This window comes from Erythrolamprus reginae, unplaced genomic scaffold (genome assembly GCF_031021105.1).
Source record: "Erythrolamprus reginae isolate rEryReg1 unplaced genomic scaffold, rEryReg1.hap1 H_61, whole genome shotgun sequence".
Lineage (NCBI taxonomy): Eukaryota > Metazoa > Chordata > Lepidosauria > Squamata > Dipsadidae > Erythrolamprus > Erythrolamprus reginae.
Genome location: NW_027248519.1, coordinates 15001 through 33946, shown reverse-complemented (window position 1 = coordinate 33946; position 18946 = coordinate 15001). Strand labels below are relative to the sequence as shown.

Genomic DNA, 18946 nt, shown 5'->3' with positions numbered 1-18946 from the left:
CAAAAGAGGGCTTGGTTTAAGTGACTTTTTATTATAAAGAACATTGTTTTGAATTTTCAAACGTGTGTGTGTCTGAAATTTGTACCTGTGAATTTTTGGGAGGAGTCTACCAGAGAGCCTGACAGAACATAAACTAGACATGCTAATTTTGCCCGCTGGTGCCCTCTTAGGTAAGGAAGTTGCTCTCCTTGCAGGAGGCCTATTTCGCCACTGGTGGGTGGATAAATATTTTCCTTTTTTGCAAGGCGCCACTCGCTGATAGATCTCTGGGCAATGACCCACTGGATGCTGGCCAGATCTGTTGTACAGTCTTGCCTTGATGCCACCGAAGATACTAGTTGTCCTTTGATATTTGGAAAACAAATAAAGTCTTTGCAGAGGAGGTGGATGCCAGCACCATGCCCCTGTGCCTTGATGATGGGTCTCGCTGGGGATGATGGGAGCCTCTGCAAAGAGATAGGGAAGTTGGATTAAGATGGCATAAGACCCTAAGAAGAGCCATGCTGAATCGGGCCAAAGCCCATCAACTCCAGCATTCTGTGTCACACAGTGGTCCATCAATTGTCCATGGGGATCTTGAGCAGAAAGAGAAGGCAAGACCCTCCCTTTCCCCTGACCCCCAACAAATGGTACCCAAGGGACCCCTGCCTGTCTCAACCAACATAGAGGCGGCACATGGACATCCGTTTCAATAACCACCTATGATACTCTTGGCATCGATGAATCTGTCTCATCCTGCCTTGAAGCTCTCCAGGCTGACAGCTGTCACGACCTCTTCTGGAAGGGAATCCCATCAACCAAGGACCCTCTGGGTAAAGAAGAAATATCTCCCTTTGTGTGTCCTCATTTTCTCACCTGTGAGCTTTAGGGAGGACCCCCTCGTCCTAGTATTGTGGGATAGAGAAAAGAATTATTTTTCTCTATCCACCTTTTCTATCCCTTCTTTCAAGTCCGAAGAGACCAAGGCATTGCAACCTGGTTTCATAAGGGAGGGGCTCCGTTACCTTGATCATACTTGTTGCCTTTTTTTGCACCTTTTCCAGTTCCATTAGAAGATGGTAGGGAGATGCATAAGATGTAGAACAGCTTGCCACCAGAAATTGAGAATGCTCCAACACTGGAAGTTTTAAAGCAGATGTTGGATAACCATCTGTCTGAAGTAATGTAGGGTTTCCTGCCCAAGCAGGGGGTTGGAATAGAAGACCTCCAAGGTCCCTTCCAACTCTGTTGTTGTTGTTGTTGTTGTTATTATTGTTGTATCCTGAAATGGCTACTTTGTAACATAGTTGGTTTGTTCCTTTCTCTTTCAACGCTGCCTGAGGCAAATAAGGAAGTCACTCCTGATTGGCTCAGACGCAGCCGGCTTTTGCTTTGGCGGGAACCACAAATGTATATAAGAAGCGGTTTCTTCCAGGCAAAGCAGATCGGTACTGCTGAAAGTCACTTTCTACTCTGAGCTGAGTAAACGTACCGTTCTTAGTTCACCCGCGTGTCCTGGTCTTCTTCACTGGCGACGAGAGACGGAACGAACACGCGTGCAAGAATGGCTAACATCCAGATCGGCCGAGCTCCCGAATTCTACAACCCCGAGAAGACTTCCTGGGACGAGTACATGACCGACTTCGAATTATTCCTCGAGGCAGCGGGGATAGGAGACGCCAACGCCGATAGAAAACGGGCAATTTTCCTTAACTACTGCGGTCCAGAGATCCGCGCGCTCGCCCAGACTCTCACCGACCCGTTGCCTGCAAGAACCGTCGCTTGGGACATCCTACAAACCAAGCTAGCAAGCCACTTCAAGCCGACAAAACCGGCCATGGTCTTCCGACACCAATTTTCGAGAATGGCCCAACGCGAGACGGAGACGATAAACCAATTCGCAACGCGACTTCGCACGGTACTAGCGCAATGCAAATTTGACAACCCAGAAGCTCGCCTCACCGACGCCTTAGTCTTCGGTATGAAAAACGACTCTATCAGAAACAAGCTCCTAGCCGAGGACAACCCGTCCTTACAAACCGTGATTAAGCTGGCGCAGACCGCAGAAGTCTCCGACGCCGCCGCAAAAGAAATGAAGGAGCACAGCAGACGAGAAACCATCTCCAAAATCGACTCCGCATCTCCCCGCGCCGAGGAACCAGACGACCTCAGCCCACCAGCTCGAGACGAGGACAACTGCTTCCTGCTCCGAGACCAACAGCGACAACAGAGACCACCCCACTTCGCCGCCCCCTGCGCCGGCTGCCGAGGAAACCACCAACGACATCGTTGCCCCTTCCGGGATGCCATCTGCCGCCGCTGCAACCGACGAGGCCACATCGCCGAGGCATGCAGAGCATCTGCACCGGAGGACACCTTCTCCACGCCGCGGAACCAACGCTCCCAAAACCAACCTCGAGAAAACCGACCTTTCCGTTCTTCAGGACAAAGAAATCACTCCACCGCTAACCGCGACTACGCAAGAGGTAACTCTCTATTTTCCGTGAACACCACGGCAACAAAGAACGGGGGCAAAATTGTAATTTCCCTATTGCTAAACAACAAGCCCTGTTCTATGGAACTAGATACGGGGTCTAAATATTCCATTATGCCATGGGAAAAGCTCAAATTGTACATGCCTCACTTAGGAAAACATGAGCTTGAACAAACCTCATTGGTTATCAGAGATTTTCAGGGGGGGGTAATCTCTGTCTTGGGCACTATCAATGTACCAATTGTATTTAAAAATGTTAAATGTACCCTGCCTATGGTTGTTGTAACAGGGGCTAAGCACTCTCTCCTGGGGTTAGCGTGGATGGAACCTCTGGGAATTGAAGTTTCAGGTGTTTGTAATATTAACTGTGATAACATGCCTAATTTTCTGAAAGAGTTCCCTGAAGTGTTTAGCCCCACCTTGGGTTCATACAAAGGGCCACCTATCTCTTTCTCCATTGACCCCAAAGTTCCACCTGTCCGGCTGAAACCTCGCAGAGTACCCCTTCCACTCCTCCCCAAGCTCGACCTGCAGCTGGACAAATTAATAAGCCAGGGCATCTTAGTCCCTGTGGAACAAGGACCATGGGAAACACCCATAGTCACCCCACTCAAGCCTGATGGCTCCTTAAGAGTCTGTGCTGACTACAAGTCGACTCTGAACAAGGCCCTACAACACCACCCATACCCTATCCCGGTGGTCCAACAGCTACTGCACTCCCTGGGGGAAGGGAAGAGGTTCGCAAAGATTGACCTGGCACACGCTTATTTACAGCTCCCGGTCGACGAAGCAACCGCAAACGCACAAACAATTGTAACCCACAGGGGTGCCTTTAAATGTACCAGATTACAGTTCGGGGTGAGCATAGCCCCAGGGATTTTCCAAAGTATAATGGAACGATTGTTATCTGGGGTAAAAGGGGCCATCCCGTATTTTGATGACATCTTAATTGCGGGGGAGAACCAGGAACAACTCAACAAAAGAATTAGGGAAGTACTTAAGAGACTTCAGGACAAAGGGTTGAGAATAAAGCCTGATAAATGCGTTTGGGGAACCAATTCAGTAGAATTCCTTGGTTACAAAATTGACAGAGATGGTATTCACCCCACAGCAGAGAAACTCAGGGCAATCAGGGAAGCCCCAGAGCCACAAAGTAAAACTGAGTTGCAAGCCTTCTTAGGCCTTCTAAATTTTTATTCCGTTTTTTTGAAACAGAAGGCAACAGTAGCTGAGCCTCTACACCGTTTACTCCAGAAGGAAGTACCTTGGACATGGGGGAGAACTGAACGAGAAGCCTTTGCACAGATAAAACAGTTATTAACTTCCAAAAGCGTGGTAGTCCAATACAGTACTTCGCTACCCATTAGACTCACGTGCGATGCTTCTCCTTACGGCGTGGGGGGCGTTTTGGCCCACGTTTTACCAAATGAGACAGAGGCACCCATTGCATTTTTCTCCAGAACAATGACCGGCGCTGAGAGGAACTATAGCCAACTAGACAAGGAGGCTCTAGCTTTAGTGGCAGGGGTGAAGAAGTTCCACAATTACCTTTTTGGAAGGGAATTCGAATTGGTCACCGACCATAAGCCATTACTAGGTCTACTAGCCCCCAACAAGCCTACTCCCCCATTCATGTCCCCGAGGTTAATCAGGTGGGCCCTCTTCCTCTCTGGGTACCAATACGAGCTCACCCATAAGGGGGGTAAATCTATCAACCACGCAGATGGCCTCAGCAGATGTCCAATGCCCGAATTAGTGGAAGATCCTGCCCCATCTGCAGATGTATTGATGTTAGAAATGGAAGACAACCCTTTAACCACTGCAAAAGAGGTAGCTGCACACACGCAGCAAGACCCAATACTAAAACAAGTTGTAAACTGTGTACTAAAGGGTTGGCAAAATGATTCTGTAAAACCTGAACTCTGTGACTACAAAACCAGGAGACTGGAATTGTCAATTGTAAAAGGTTGTCTGTTGTGGGGGGACAGAGTGATTATTCCTAAATGCCTGAGGGTAAAGGTACTTGAAATGTTACATGTGGGCCATCCGGGGATTGTCAGAATGAAGGGCCTAGCCAGAGGGCATTTGTGGTGGCCAGGTTTGGATGCAGATATTGAGAGCTGGGTAGCTAAATGTGATCCCTGTCAAGAGTCACGTCCTAACCCCCCCAAAACAACCCCAGCAGAGTGGGAGCAGCCTGCAGGACCTTGGTCCAGAATTCACATTGATTTCGCAGGCCCAGTGGGATCCCAATACTTCCTGATAGTGGTCGATGCATTCTCCAAATGGGTAGAAATCATAGCAATGAATAACATAACCACCAGTGCCACCATCAAGGTACTTCGCAGATTGTTCGCTACCCATGGCTGCCCAGATCTCCTAGTGTCTGACAACGGGCCCCAGTTGACCGCCAGGCAGTTTGAACTATTCCTGGATAGTTTGGGGGTCAGACACGCACTCATCTCGCCTTACTCGCCCTGGGCTAATGGTTTGGCAGAACGTTATGTTCGCGTGGCTAAGGAGGCATTACGCAGATCAGGCCCTGGAGATGTGCAACAGAATCTAGACCAGTTCTTACTAACACAGCACATCACCCCAAATTCCCACACGCACATAAGCCCAGCAGAACTATTGATGGGGAGAAAATTAAGGTCCCCACTCGACAGGTTACACCCGAGGTTTTGTAATAATAATAGTAATAATATGATTGTACCCCCTGCGAGGGAAATGTATTTGGGACAAAATGTATTTGTGAAAAATTTTGATGGAGGTGTAAATTGGATGAAGGGAATTGTTGTAAAACAAAATGCTCCGAAAACGTACTTGGTAAAACTAGAGGATGGTCGAGTGTGGAAAAGACATATCGACCACATACGGAGACGCCCGGAGCAAACCGCTGACACCGACTCCCCCTTTCCTACAGACTCTAACACACAGCCCGATTTTATGGACAATCAAATGGACTTATCGGATCGGGGAGAGTCGTCCAGCGATGCCGAGCCGTCCTCTTCCTCCGACGCCATCGAGAGACCCGCCAGGCCGAACCAACAGGCCGAGGCCCCAAACAGGCCTCAGCCACACCGAGGGAGCAGCAACGAACCATCCTCCACGGTCGCAGGCGAGGAGCCGACTGAACTGCGCAGGTCGGAGCGAGTTTCGCGAAGACCCAGCAGATTGGACGATTTTGTCACATGGCTCTCCTGATGGATGTCTCCAACTAAGGAGGGAGGGGTGTTGTATCCTGAAATGGCTACTTTGTAACATAGTTGGTTTGTTCCTTTCTCTTTCAACGCTGCCTGAGCCAAATAAGGAAGTCACTCCTGATTGGCTCAGACGCAGCCGGCTTTTGCTTTGGCGGGAACCACAAATGTATATAAGAAGCGGTTTCTTCCAGGCAAAGCAGATCGGTACTGCTGAAAGTCACTTTCTACTCTGAGCTGAATAAACGTACCGTTCTTAGTTCACCCGCGTGTCCTGGTCTTCTTCAATTATTATTATTATTATTCAGAAGGGAAATTGGGGACATGATTGAAACATTTAAATACATTGAAGGGTTAAATAAGGTCCAGGATGGAAGTGTTTTTAATAGGAAAGTGAACACAAGAACAAGGGGACACAATCTGAAGTTAGTTGGGGGAAAGATCAAAAGCAACATGAGAAAATATTATTTGACTGAAAGAGTCGTAGATGCTTGGAATAAACTTCCAGCAGACATCGTTAGTAAATCCACAGTAACTGAATTTAAACATGCCTGGGATAAACATAGATCCATCCTAAGATAAAATATAGGAAATAGTATAAGATTATTTGGACCAGGAGATCTTTTTCTGCCGTCAATCTTCGATGTTTATATGTTTATTGTTGTTTGTTGTTATTGTTGTTATTATTATTATTATTATTATTATTATTATTATTATTATTATTATTATTATTATTTGGATGTAAGAAATGTAAGAAAACGGGCAAAGATCTGTATCATTCAATTATAGGGATGCTTTTAAAATTTGAAAAGCAAATAAATAAAACTTTTAAATAAATACAATCTCCAACATTTTTTTTCCTCCCCATCTCCACTAACCTCCCCCACCGTCTCTCTTTCCCGCTGTGTGTGCAAAATTTCCCCAAAGGACTCATTTTGCACTGCTGACCAACAGCCGAAAGCTTTTATCTGCAGTGCTTATTTTTTCCTAAAACCAGAGCCACAACAATTTTCCTTCCCCCACCAAACCCAGCGAGCCCCATCCATCAGCAAGGATCTTCCATTAGCATCCTTCAACATCCCAACCTCGCTCCGTTCCCGGCGCCCGTCTGGAAGCGTGCGAGACGGGCTCCAAAAAGTCCCCGGTTGGAGGGTACCTGGCGCGGAAGGCGTAGGTGGGAGGGATGACTCAGAAGCCTTCAACGGGCTGCTATTTAATTGCAAGGACTACAAAGCCAATTCCACCCCGGAGGGCTTTTTTTTGCACCCTTGATTACAGTTCCATCTTCCCTGCCCTCGAAAAAAAAACAGGCCCGTGTTCCTGCGTGTAGCAACGAGCCAGAACTTTTAAAAAACTCAAAAGGAAAGACCTCAGGAGTCCCAAGAAATACAGAAAGTGGGTGGGAGGTGGGAATACCGTATTTTTCGGCGTATAAGACGCACCGGAGTATAAGAGGCACCTTAGTTTTTGGGGAGGAAAATAGGGAAAACAATCTGCTTACTAGGTATTCATCTGGCTAGAATTCTTAGTCTGTTCACCTTAAGCACATTATTTTATCCGCTGGTTAGGGCTTTTAAAAAAAACTTTATTTGGAGAGAGTAACAATGAAAGAGCTTGCAAGCCAGTAAAAGCTGGGAACATCATTAGCGCCTGGAAAGAAACATTTGGAGCAAGTAGAGCAATGGGAAAAAAACCCTGCAAAGACTTAGGGCTTGGGAAACATTATTTGCAGAGAATAACAATGAAAGAGTTTGCAAGCTAGTAAGAGCTGGGAATATTGTTAGCAGCTGGTTAGGGCTGGAAAGAAACATTGGGAGCAACTTAGAGCAAGAAAACCCCCCCCCCCTACTAAGACAGGGTTTGGAAAACATTCTTGACAGAGAGTAACAATGAAAGAACTTGCAAGTCGGTAAGAGCTGGGAACATCGTTAGCACCTGGTTACAGCTGGAAAGAAACTTACTTGGAGCAAGTTAAAGTAATGAAAAGAAACCCTGCAAAGGCTTAGAGCTTGGAAAACATTCTTTGCAGACAGTAACAATGAAAGAACCTGCAAGATAAGAGCTGGGAAGATTATTAGCAGCTAGTTAGGTAAGGGGAGAAAAAGCTTTGGGGAAAAAAAGCTACATTCAGAGTATAAGCATCTGGCGGGACCCAGAGGAAGAGCCTTCTCTGAGGCGGCCCCAACCCTCTGGAATCAACTGCCCCTGGATATTAGGACTGCCCGCACCCTCCTTGCCTTTCGCAAACTCCTCAAAACCCACCTTTGTTGCCAGGCATGGGGATACTGATTCCCCCTGGCCGTTCCGTTTTATGTATGGTATGTATGGTTTATTTGGGATGTATGACTGTTTTTAAATCAAAGGTTTTTTAATTGTTTTGCTTTTTTAATCATTGGATTCGTATTTTGTATTCCTGTTGTGAGCCGCTCCGAGTCTTCAGAGAGGGGCGCCTTACAAATTAAACAAACAAACAAACAAGTAAACAAACAAGATGCACCTGAATTTTTAGCCTCTTTTAGGGAGGAAAAAGGTGCATCTTATACTCCAAAAAATACGATATATAGTCCTCGCTTTGTGGCTCTTCATTCAGTGATGGACGTTCCATCCAGTCAGAGCCCAAGAGGTTTCTTGGATTAGAAGCCAAATGTCTTCAAAAACCACCTTTGCGACATCCAGGATGCAGAATCATCCCGAGATTTGTGTCTGTGGGCTGTTTGAGTGGTTTAATTAAAACAAATATTGCCTCAAAGCTGCAATCCTTCCAATATTGGAAAGCCAATATTATTATTTACTTTATTCCTGACGACGGTCCGTCTGATATAGACAGATACTGTAGGGCAGTGTTTCCCAACCTTGGCAACTTGGAGAGATCTGGACTTCAACTCTCAGAATTCCCCAGCCAGCGAATTCTGGGAGTTGAAGTCCAGATGTCTTCAAGTTGTCAAAGTTGGGAAACCCTGCCCTAGGGCCAGAGCCTGCAGTCATAAAACTTTGTACTGGGCGAATGTTCTAAATTCACACCGTTGGTGCAAGCAAACCACACCTGCCCACAATGCTGGAATTTTGAGAGGGTGAGACGGAGATAAGGGGGTTCTATCTAAGGTGTAAAAGTCAAGGAGGGACAGCGGGTTCTGGTTTGGTCTGTTCATTCGTTCGCTTGGTTTAAGTGAGGGTTTCCCCAACTTTGGCATCTTTAAGACGCCTGGACTTCAGCTCCCAGAATTCCTCAGTTGGAAGGGAAGGGAACGGAGGGTGGGTGGGAGGGAGGGAGGGAGGGAGGAAGGAAGGAAGGAATGAAAGAAGGAAAAGAGGGAGAAAGGAAAGCTGGGAGGGAGGAAGGGTGAGGGGGAAGGAAGGAAGGAAGGAAAGAAGGAAGGGAGGAAGGAAGAAGAAAAACAAAGGAAGGGAAGGAGGGGAAGGAAGGAAAGAAGGAAAAGAAGAAGAAAGGAAAGCTGGGAGGGAGGGAGGGTGAGGGGGAAGGAAAGAAGGAAAAAAAGCAAAGGGAAGGAGGGAAGGAAAGAAGAAAAAGAAGAAGGAAGAAAGGAAAGCTTGGAGAGAGGATGGGGGGAGGAAGGAAGGAAGGGGAAGGGAAGGAAGGATAAAAAAGCAAAGGGAAGGAGTGGGAAGGAAGGAAGGAAGGAAGGAAGGAAAAGAAGAAGAAAGGAAGGAAAGGGAAAGGAAAGCTGGGAGGGAGGGAGGGTGAGGGGGGAAGGAAGGAAGGAAGGAGAAAAAGAAGGCAAGGGAAGGCAAGGAAAGGAAGGAATGGGAAAAAAAGGAAGAAGGGAAGGAAAGGGGAGGATGATTTATAAAGAAGTGGCAACTCTGATTCAGTTGAGAATAAGAAGTCAAGAAGTCAGGAACTAAATCCGCTGAATCAGAAAGGAATTTGTGTGACTCTCCGCACATGATCGGGTGGAGAAGGGAAAAAAATCTCTCAAAAAGGAACATTTTTAAACCGTTTATTTAAACTTCAGATTAAAGTTCATTGAAGTTTATTTAAAGACGGGGTAATTACGGCCTCCACATCCGGCAGAGAGAATTGAAATTTCAGCATTTTTTGAACCCTCAAATCCAGATGTTGTCCAATGCTCCCGGGCTCCTTACACCCCGGGACAGGTTGACCTCGACTTACGACCACAACGGAAGCCCAAAATTTCTGTTGTGAAGTGAGGCATATTTCAAGTGAACTTTCGCTTCATTTTCCGACCTCGCTGCCCACAGGCGTCCGGTGAATCACTATGGTGGTGACTTGGTCGTTAAGTGAGTTGGGCTTTTCAGAAGGTCGCCAAAGGGGATCCAGTGACCATCACAACTATGGGACAGTTGCCAAGCTTCTGAATTTTGATCATGTGGTTTTGGGGGGCGGCTGCTACAACTGTCATAATAATAATAATAATAATAATAATAATAACAACAACAACAACAACAACAACAACAACAATAATAATTTATTAGATTTGTATGCCGCCCCTCTCCGAGAACTCGGGGCGGCTCACAAAAATAATAACAAAGTACAAATCCAATATCTAAAAACACAATTTCAAAACTCTTATTTAATAAAATAATCACACAACCAAATCAAACCATACATAAAACATAACTCTGAAAAGCCACCATAAGTCATTTTTCTCAGTGCCGTTGTAACTTCGAACCAAGGGTGACCTGCTCCTCTCCCTTATGACCTTGGAGGGAGGGTGGTTTTGCAGGCTCTCTATATCCCACTGATGCTGCTCTACATGATACCAGGGTGAGACTGGACTAGAATATAGAATATAGAATGTAGAATATATATGTAGAATATACAACATCATATGCTGCAACGTCCTGCCTGTCAACGACTACTTCAGCTTCAACCGCAACAACACAAGAGCACGCAACAGGTTCAAATTTAATATCAACCGCTCCTAACTTGACTGTAAAAAATATGACTTTAGCAATCGAGTTGTTGAAGCGTGGAACTCATTACCGGACTCAGTAGTGTCAACCCCTAACCCCCAAAATTTTTCCCTTAGACTATCCACGATTGACCTCTCCAGGTTCCTAAGAGGTCAGTAAGGGGCGTGCATAAGTGCACCAGTGTGCCTTCCATCCCCTGTCCAAGTGCCCCTCCTATATTTTATATATCTTCTCTTCCATTCATATATCTTCTCCTCTATTCTTCATTGACGTATTCTATTCTCATATCTTTTCTTCTATCCTTTCCCTGATATTTACTACTACATGTTTTTATTCTCTTTAACTTTCAATTTGTATTGGACTAAACAAACAAACAAACAAACAAACAAACAAACAAACAAACAAACAAACAAACAAATAGAAACATAGAAGGCTGACGGCAGAAAAAGACCTCATGGTCCATCTAGTCTGCCCTTATACTATTTCCTGTATTTTATCTTAGGATGGATCTAGGTTTATCCCAGGCATGTTTAAATTCAGTTACTGAGGATTTATCTACCACGCCTGCTGGAAGTTTGTTCCAAGCATCTACTACTCTTTCAGTAAAATAATATTTTCTCACATTACTTCTAATCTTTCCCATATATAAACAAACAAACAAACAAACAAACAAACAAACAAACAAACAAACAAACAAATATAGAATCCAGAATCCAGAATATAGAATATACACTGCTCAAAAAAAAATAAAGGGAACACTTAAACACAAAAGAACTCCAAGTAAATCAAACTTCTGTGAAATCAAACTGTCCACTTAAGAAACAACACTGATTGACCATCAATTTCACCTGCTGTTGTGCACATTCAACAAAGTATAGTATGTGTTCTTTGAGTGTTCCCTTTATTTTTTTGAGCAGTCTATGTTCTATATTCTATACTGATGTGCCCCCCCTCCTGCACCTCGTTTTGGCTGTTGATGCTGAAAATGGGGTGTGGGGGGCAGCTGTGTGTGCCCCTCGTGCTGCATTTTGGCCAGGAGGCATCTATCCCATCTCCCATTGTAGAAAAACTACAATGCTGAAATAAAATCCAGTCTGACACCCCTTGTCTAGAGGTGAAAGTTAAAGGTAAAAGTTCCCCTTATACATATGTCTAGTCATTCCTGACTCTAGGGGGCGCTGCTCATCTCCATTTCAAAGCCGAAGAGCCAGTGCTGTCCAGAGACGGTTTGGTGGTCATGTGGGCAGAATGACTACGGAGAGGGGCGGCATACAAATCCAATAAATTATTATTATTATTAAATGCCAAAGGTCCTCAGAACGCTGTCTAGAAGATGAACCTGCAAATCTCCCAGTGGTCACCGGGGTGCAGTATTCTGTAAAGTTAGGTCATTGCTAGCCCCCTCTAGTGGTTGGTGTCTAGAATGCAGCCGGGCTTAGAAAGAGAAGGAGCAGCACCAAAGTTTTGAGTCCCGAAGTTATGGAGTTGCAGCTGGTAACCGAACGGAAATGTTTCTCTAAAGGGTGGCCTTTTATTTTCATAAAACTGGAAACATCTGGAATCCTGCTGTGGGCAGTCTGAGATTCGAACCAAAGACGCTTTATTTGACAGCACAAGGAAACATTTGTCCCTCCGGCCATGGCAAATATTATGACCCAGGGAAGGGTTGTTGTTCCTGGCCTTACACATCGGCCGTGCATGTCTAGAAAGAGCTACGGAGGCCTTCTACAGGGTGGAGATCCTGAAAAATTGGGCTTCCTTCGGCAGCCAGGAAAGCCAAAAATTCAAAGATGAATTTCAGGTTGGCTCTCATAGAAACCTAGAAACCTATGGTTGAAAAAGGCCTCCTGGTCCATCTAGTCTGCCCTTATACTATTTCCTGCATTTTATCTTAGGATGGATCTATGTTTATCCCAGGCATGTTTAAATTCAGTGACTGTGGATTTACCAACCATGTCTGCTGGGAGTTTGTTCCAAGGATCTACTACTCTTTCAGTCAAATAATATTTTCTCACATTGCTTCTGATCTTTCCCCCAACTAACTGAGTGTGTATGATTGTGTAGCAGATAGAATAGAATAGAATTTTTATTGGCCAAGTGTGATTGGACACACAAGGAATTTGTCTTGGTGCAGATGCTCTCAGCATACATAAAATAAAATATACATTAATTAAATTAGTTTTTTAAAAAATTTAACTTTAGATTTGTATTTATATTGTATTGCTGTTATGTTGTGAGCCGCCCCGTGTCTTTGGAGAGGGGTGGCATACAAATCTAATAAATTATTATTACATTATTATTAACTTCAGATTGTGGCCCCTTGTTCTTGTGTTCACTTTCCTTCCTGAACCTTATTTCACCCTTTCACGTTTTAAAAAAATCTTTGTCTGGGGCAGAGAAGCAAGAGAGAGAAACTGCCCTGTGATGCTATCTGAGAAACATCACGTCGAGTCGCGGGAACCGAACCGGGATGCCCGGAGAGGTCATGGGTGCCATGAGACCTGGCCCGAAGATTCCCAACTTAAGTCCCCTTCTTTTTGCGCAGATTTTGCAAGGAGAGTGGCCAGCTCGAGATCTGCCAGGAGAGAGAATCTGCTTCTAAAAAGGAGCAGCTGGCGCCTGTTTTTCTGCGGTTCCCACGGTCAGTTTGGCTAACAATAAATAAATAAATCATAGCCTCTTCTTTTGAGGCATGGGCCAACTTTTATCAGAGTTTAGCATTTTATTTTACTACCGATAAAGGAGAATATTTGCAGCTCAAGATTCAAATGAGGAATCCTGGGGTGGGGTGGGGGGGGGTGGGGTTGGGGTTCTTGCAGATGTTTCATGACCCGAAGAGCCTTCTCGGTGGCAGCCCCGGCCCTCTGGAACCAGCTCCCTCCAGAGATTCGCACTGCCCCCACCATCCTCGCCTTTCGCAAGAGTCTTAAGACTTACTGTATGCCACCAGGCTTGGGGCAATTAGATCTAGCCCCCCTCCCCCCCCCCCGTCTACCAAATGTGAAGTGTGGTTATGTCTGAATTGCTTGACTGATTTTAACATGTTGGGGTTTTAGTGTATAATTCTTAATTAATTAGATTAGTTATGAATTGTTTCTATTGTATTTTGTGAGCCGGCCCCAAGTCTTCGGCGAAGGGCGGTATTCAAATCAAATCAAATCAAATCAAATCAAATCAAATCAAATCCTGTAATAAATAACTGCCCCAAGTCTCCGGAGGGGCGGCATACAAATCTAATTAATAATAATAATAATAATAATAATAATAATAATAATAATAATACATACATACAGACAGACATAAGTACATAAATAAATAAATGATGGGTTCTTAAAATGTTTTGTTTCTTTTTAAATATTGGATTTGTTGTGATTGTTGTGAGCCACTCCAAGTCTCTGGAGAGGGGCGGCATACAAATCTAATAAATTATTATTATAAAACTATTATTAAATAAATAAATAAATAAATAAATAAATAAATAAATAAATAAATAAAACAAGCACGAGCTGAGCTGCATATTTGGGACACAGTTTGAGTGAAATAATAATAAAAATCTGGATTAAGAAGAGATTTGATGACCATTTGTTTGAAACTCGATAAGGTTTCCTGCCTGAGTAGGGGGTTGGACTAGAAGACCTCAAAGGTCCCTTCCAACTCTGTGATTCTGCTAGGAGCCAACTGGCTTGGAACAATCAACAAGACTGAAGAGCTGAGAGCTAGAGAGGTAAGGAAGAAGGAAAAGACCCGTGAGTATGTGGTGCCCCCTCCTGGCCAAACTAAGAATGGCGCTAAAACCTTCACTTAAAAAAAAGAAGAAGAATGATTTTTGCCTTTTAAATTTGCTTTATTTATTATTAGAGTTGGAAGGGACCTTGCAGGTCATCTAGTCCAACCCCCCTGCTCGAGCAGGAGACCCTGTACCAAGCCAGATAGATGGCAGCCCAATCTCTTTTTGAAAGTGTTGTGTGTTGGGGCCTCTACAACCTCTGCTGACAAGCCATTCCACAGGCTGATCGCTCTCACTGTCAGAAAGTTCTTCCTTATTTCCAGCTTGAATCTCCCCTGCTCTCCAAAAAAGCCAAATCTCATCTGATCGGCTTAATGAAAGGCTACTAAGTAATCTTGGGGCTGTAGTTTCAGATTTTATTTAGGGAAAAAAAAGAAGAATTATGCCCCTTGTTAAGAGGCACCACCAAAAAACTGTAGAGGTATAATCAACAGATCTCTATACATTGAGTTTGATTTCTTTTTAAAGCTGTCCTATCTTTTCCTTACGGGCAGAAACAGAATTTGCTACAGAGAAATAAGGTGCACAAACTGCAGAATGAGAAAAATGAGAATTTTAAATCTATATATGCATCTATTATCTATGTATCTATCTATCATCTTTCAATCTTTCAATACATCTATCTCTATCTATATTTCATCTGTCTGTCTGTCTGTCAGTCTATCTATCTATCTATCTATCTATCTGTAGTATAGATGATTGATATATATATATATGTAGGTAGGTAGGTAGGTAGGTAGGTATGTAGATAGATAGGTAGATACAGATAGACAGACAGACAGACAGACAGACAGACAGATGATAAATAGAGATAGATAGATGAAATATAGAGATAGATGCATTGATAGATGATAGATAGATAGAAACATAGAAATATAGAAGATTGATGGCAGAAAAAGACCTCCTGATGCATCTAGTCTGCCCTTATACTATTTCCTGTATTTTATCTTAAGATGGATCTATATTTATCCCAGACATTAGATTCAGTAACTGTGGATTTACCAACCACGTCTGCTGGAAGTTTGTTCCAAGCATCTGCTCCTCTTTCAGTAAAACAATATTTCCTGGACAACCTGGTCAGGAAAACCTGAAAATTAATGATGATCCATCATGCACTACACCCCCGCAGTGACGTTGACAGGCTGTATTTACCAAGGAAAATAGGCGGCAGAGGACATTTGGAAGTGAAGCAGACAGTGGAAGAAGAGAAACATGCATTAGCTAACTATGTGAAGGAGAGCAAAGTGTTCATGGAGGTCAACAATAGGAAGCTTCTCAAGGTGAAGCAAACTAAGGACCAGTACAGAAAAACTGTAACTCAATGTCGTATGGACAGTTGGCGGAACAAAGCATTGCATGGCCAGTTCTTGGAGAAGATTGAAGGCAAAGTGGATAAAGAAAAGACTTGGTCATGGCTTACAAGTGGAACACTCAAAAAGGAGACAGAAGGACTAATACTGGTGGCGCAAGAACAGGCCATTAGAACAAATGCTGTCAAAGCCAGAATTGAAAAATCAACAGACGATCCAAAGTGCAGACTCCGTAAAGAAACAGATGAAACAATCGATCACATACTCAGCTGCTGCAAAAAGATCGCACAGACTGACTACAAGCATAGACACGATGCTGTGGCACAGATGATCCACTGGAACTTGTGCCGGAACTACCAGTGGCAAAGAACTGGTGGGATCATAAGCCCGAAAAAGTGGTCGAAAATGAGCAAGCAAAACTACTGTGGGACTTCCGACTTCAGATTGACCAAATTCTGAAGCATAATACACCAGACATCCTGATTGTGGAGAAAAAGAAAGTATGGATCATCGACATCGCAATCCCAGGGGACAGCAGAATTGAGGAGAAGCAGCTAGAGAAATTAGAGAAATATGAAGATCTAAAAATCGAGCTGCAACGACTCTGGCATAAGCCCATGAAAGTGGTCCCAGTTGTCCTTGGCACGCTGGGCACAGGGCCAAAGGATTTCAGTGGACATTTGAAAACCATCGGAATTGACAAAATCTCCATCTGTCAATTGCAAAAGGCCACTTTACTGGGATCGGCAAACATAATTCGCCGCTACATCACGCAGTCCTAGGTGCTTGGGAAGCGCCCGACTGGTGATGAAATACGAAATCCAGCATAGTGATCTCGTTTGCTGTGTTGTATTGATATAATAATAATAATCAATCAATCAATCAATCTATCTATCTATCTATCTATCTATCTATCTATCTATCTATCTATCTATCTATCTTCCTCCCTCCCTCCCTCCCTTCTCTCTCTCTCTCTCTCCCTTTCTCCACCCACACCTGTCAATGACCAGAGAAGACGAGATGGAGGAAATCAGCCCTTTTGCTTTATCTTCCCAATACAAAAACACCGGGCGGGATTTGGCTGGCGGTCACTGAGGGAGGGTCCTCAGATGTCGGAGACGGAGAGCAGCATGGCGGTGGGAGAGGAGGGGGCCCGCCTGCTGCCGTGGATCTGGCCCTTCCAGTGGAGCTCCTGCGCTGCTTCCGGGTGGTCTCCGGACTCCAGGATGTCGGGGACTGGACGGGAACAAAAACTGGCAGGTTACCATTCATCGCACTGGAGGATTTCGATTGGATGATGCCTCAAAGGGTAGAGGCTTGAGCCGGGGGCTGGACTAGATGACCTGCCAGGTCCCTTCCGACTCTAATCAATCGAATAAAATAAAATGAAATAAAATAATAAAATGAAATAAGATAATAAAATAATAAAATGAAATAATAAAATAAAATAAAATAATAATAAAATGAAATAAAATGAAATGAAAAAATAAAATAATATAAAGTAAAATAATAAAATAAAATAATGAAATGAAATGAAATAAAATAAAATAAAAAAATAAAAAAATAAAAAAATAAAATAAAATATAAAATAAAATAATAAAATGAAATAAAATGATATAAAATGAAATAAAATGAAATGAAAATAATATAAAATAAAATAATAAAATATGAAGTAAAATAAAATAAAATGAAATAAAATGAAATGAAAAAATAAAATAATATAAAATAAAATAATAAAATAAAATATGAAATAAAATAAAATGAAATAAAATGAAATAAAATAAATAAAAGAAGAAGAAATAATATAAAATAAAATAAAATAATAAAAGGACTGCCGGGGTCTATTGCCTACCGCCTTGGCTGGACTAGAAGACCTTTAAGACCTCCTTCCCAGCTTAGTTTGCAGGATCTTTCTGGAAGAACTCACTTGTGATTGCCGCACTTCTGTCGTCGGTGTTCAGCTGCCACACGTTTTCTTTCTGGCTCACCTGCCAGGGCAAAAAAGGAAAAAAAAACCCTTCAGAAATATCCCCCACTTCCCTTCGGATTCCCCCCAAAACCTCCAAATACAAGCTGAATAAACAAGACCTTGCAGGCGACCCTCACTCCATAAAAGACCTTGGAAGGGTGGGGGCGGTACGAATCTCCAGGGGGAGCTGATTCCAGAAGGCCGGGGCTGCCACAGAGAAGGCTCTTCCCATAGGCCCCACCAAACAATAGTCTGGTTGACAGGACCTGGAAAAGGCCGACTTTGTGGGACCTAACCGGCTGCTGGGATTGGTGCGGCAGAAGGCGGTCCCGTAAGTAATCTGGCCCGATGCCACGTAGGGCTTTGCAGGTCATCACCAACACTTTGAATTGTGTCTGGAAACCAATCGGCAACCAGTGCAGTCCGCAGAGTGTTGGAGAGACATGGGGATGCCTGGGGAGGCCCATGACCGCTCGCACGGCACGATTTGAAGTTTCTGAACACTCTTCAAAGGTAGCCCCATGTATCCTTCTATCTCCTGGTCCTCGAAATCTGTGACCCAGTTTTTGTTGTGGTTGGCTCTGGCCCAGCTCCTGCCCCAAGGAATGTGGAGGTGGATTCAGGGGAAACATCAACATGTCATAGGCCTGTTTTATTGCTGACAGAGTCAGGTAGTGAAGTTTCCTCAGAAAAAGAAGGTGAGGGTGACTTGGAAGAGGGGGGCTTGGCAGACAGCCCAGGAAGCCAATCTCCATTATCTTTGGTAGATTCGGATGATGAATTGCTAGACCCACACATGCGTAGAGTTATGCATAGGAGAGAACAAATGAAGAAATATTACAGGCGATAGAGAATCTCCCTGTGGTTGGGTGGGGCTCACGTAATTATAGCAGCTATTAAATTGCCAGCGTGCAGGCTCAGCAGCATGGAGATTATCTGATCGTAGTTGTTGGGAGTCACGGAGTTTGAGAAAAGAAATCCTTGTAAATTTTTGCCACGTCTGGAACAAACAGTATTTGTGCCGAACTTCACAGTACTGGTTTATTGCTGATTTATTGCTTGCCTTGTTATCGGACTGTAATCCATTACAGTAGTACCTCTTGATACGAGCTGCTCCACATGGGAGTATTCCAAGTTACGAGCTGAGACGCGAGCAAAATTTCTGTTCGACACCCGAGCTCAAATTCGGGATACGAGCCGAGCGTCCACTAGGTGGCGCAAGAATTCAATTTTTTTCCAGTTATCTCGGCGCAAAAAGCCAAATCTAAATGCATTGGTTCGAGATACGAATTGATTGACATATGAGGTCGG

At 44.0% G+C, this 18946-nt stretch overlaps 2 protein-coding genes across 2 annotated transcripts in view; one reads left to right on the top strand and one right to left on the bottom strand.

Annotated features, from left to right (window-relative positions):
• The first annotated feature begins 1252 nt into the window (after positions 1-1252).
• On the top strand, positions 1253-5937 carry LOC139155801 (uncharacterized). Its single transcript, XM_070731082.1, has 2 exons — positions 1253-2465; positions 3689-5937. The coding sequence occupies exons 1-2, from the start codon at positions 1544-1546 to the stop codon at positions 3703-3705; spliced, it is 939 nt and encodes a 312-aa protein (XP_070587183.1). The 5' UTR covers positions 1253-1543; the 3' UTR covers positions 3706-5937.
• Positions 5938-16771: 10834 nt separating this feature from the next.
• ZDHHC19 (zinc finger DHHC-type palmitoyltransferase 19) overlaps positions 16772-18946 on the bottom strand; it is a 10149-nt gene continuing 7974 nt past the window's right edge. The window contains exons 8-9 of the mRNA XM_070731081.1: positions 17594-17654; positions 16772-16902 (exon numbers count right to left, since the gene is read on the bottom strand). Coding sequence (XP_070587182.1) covers positions 16772-16902; positions 17594-17654 — 192 coding nt within the window. The remainder of the gene's footprint in view (positions 16903-17593; positions 17655-18946) is intronic.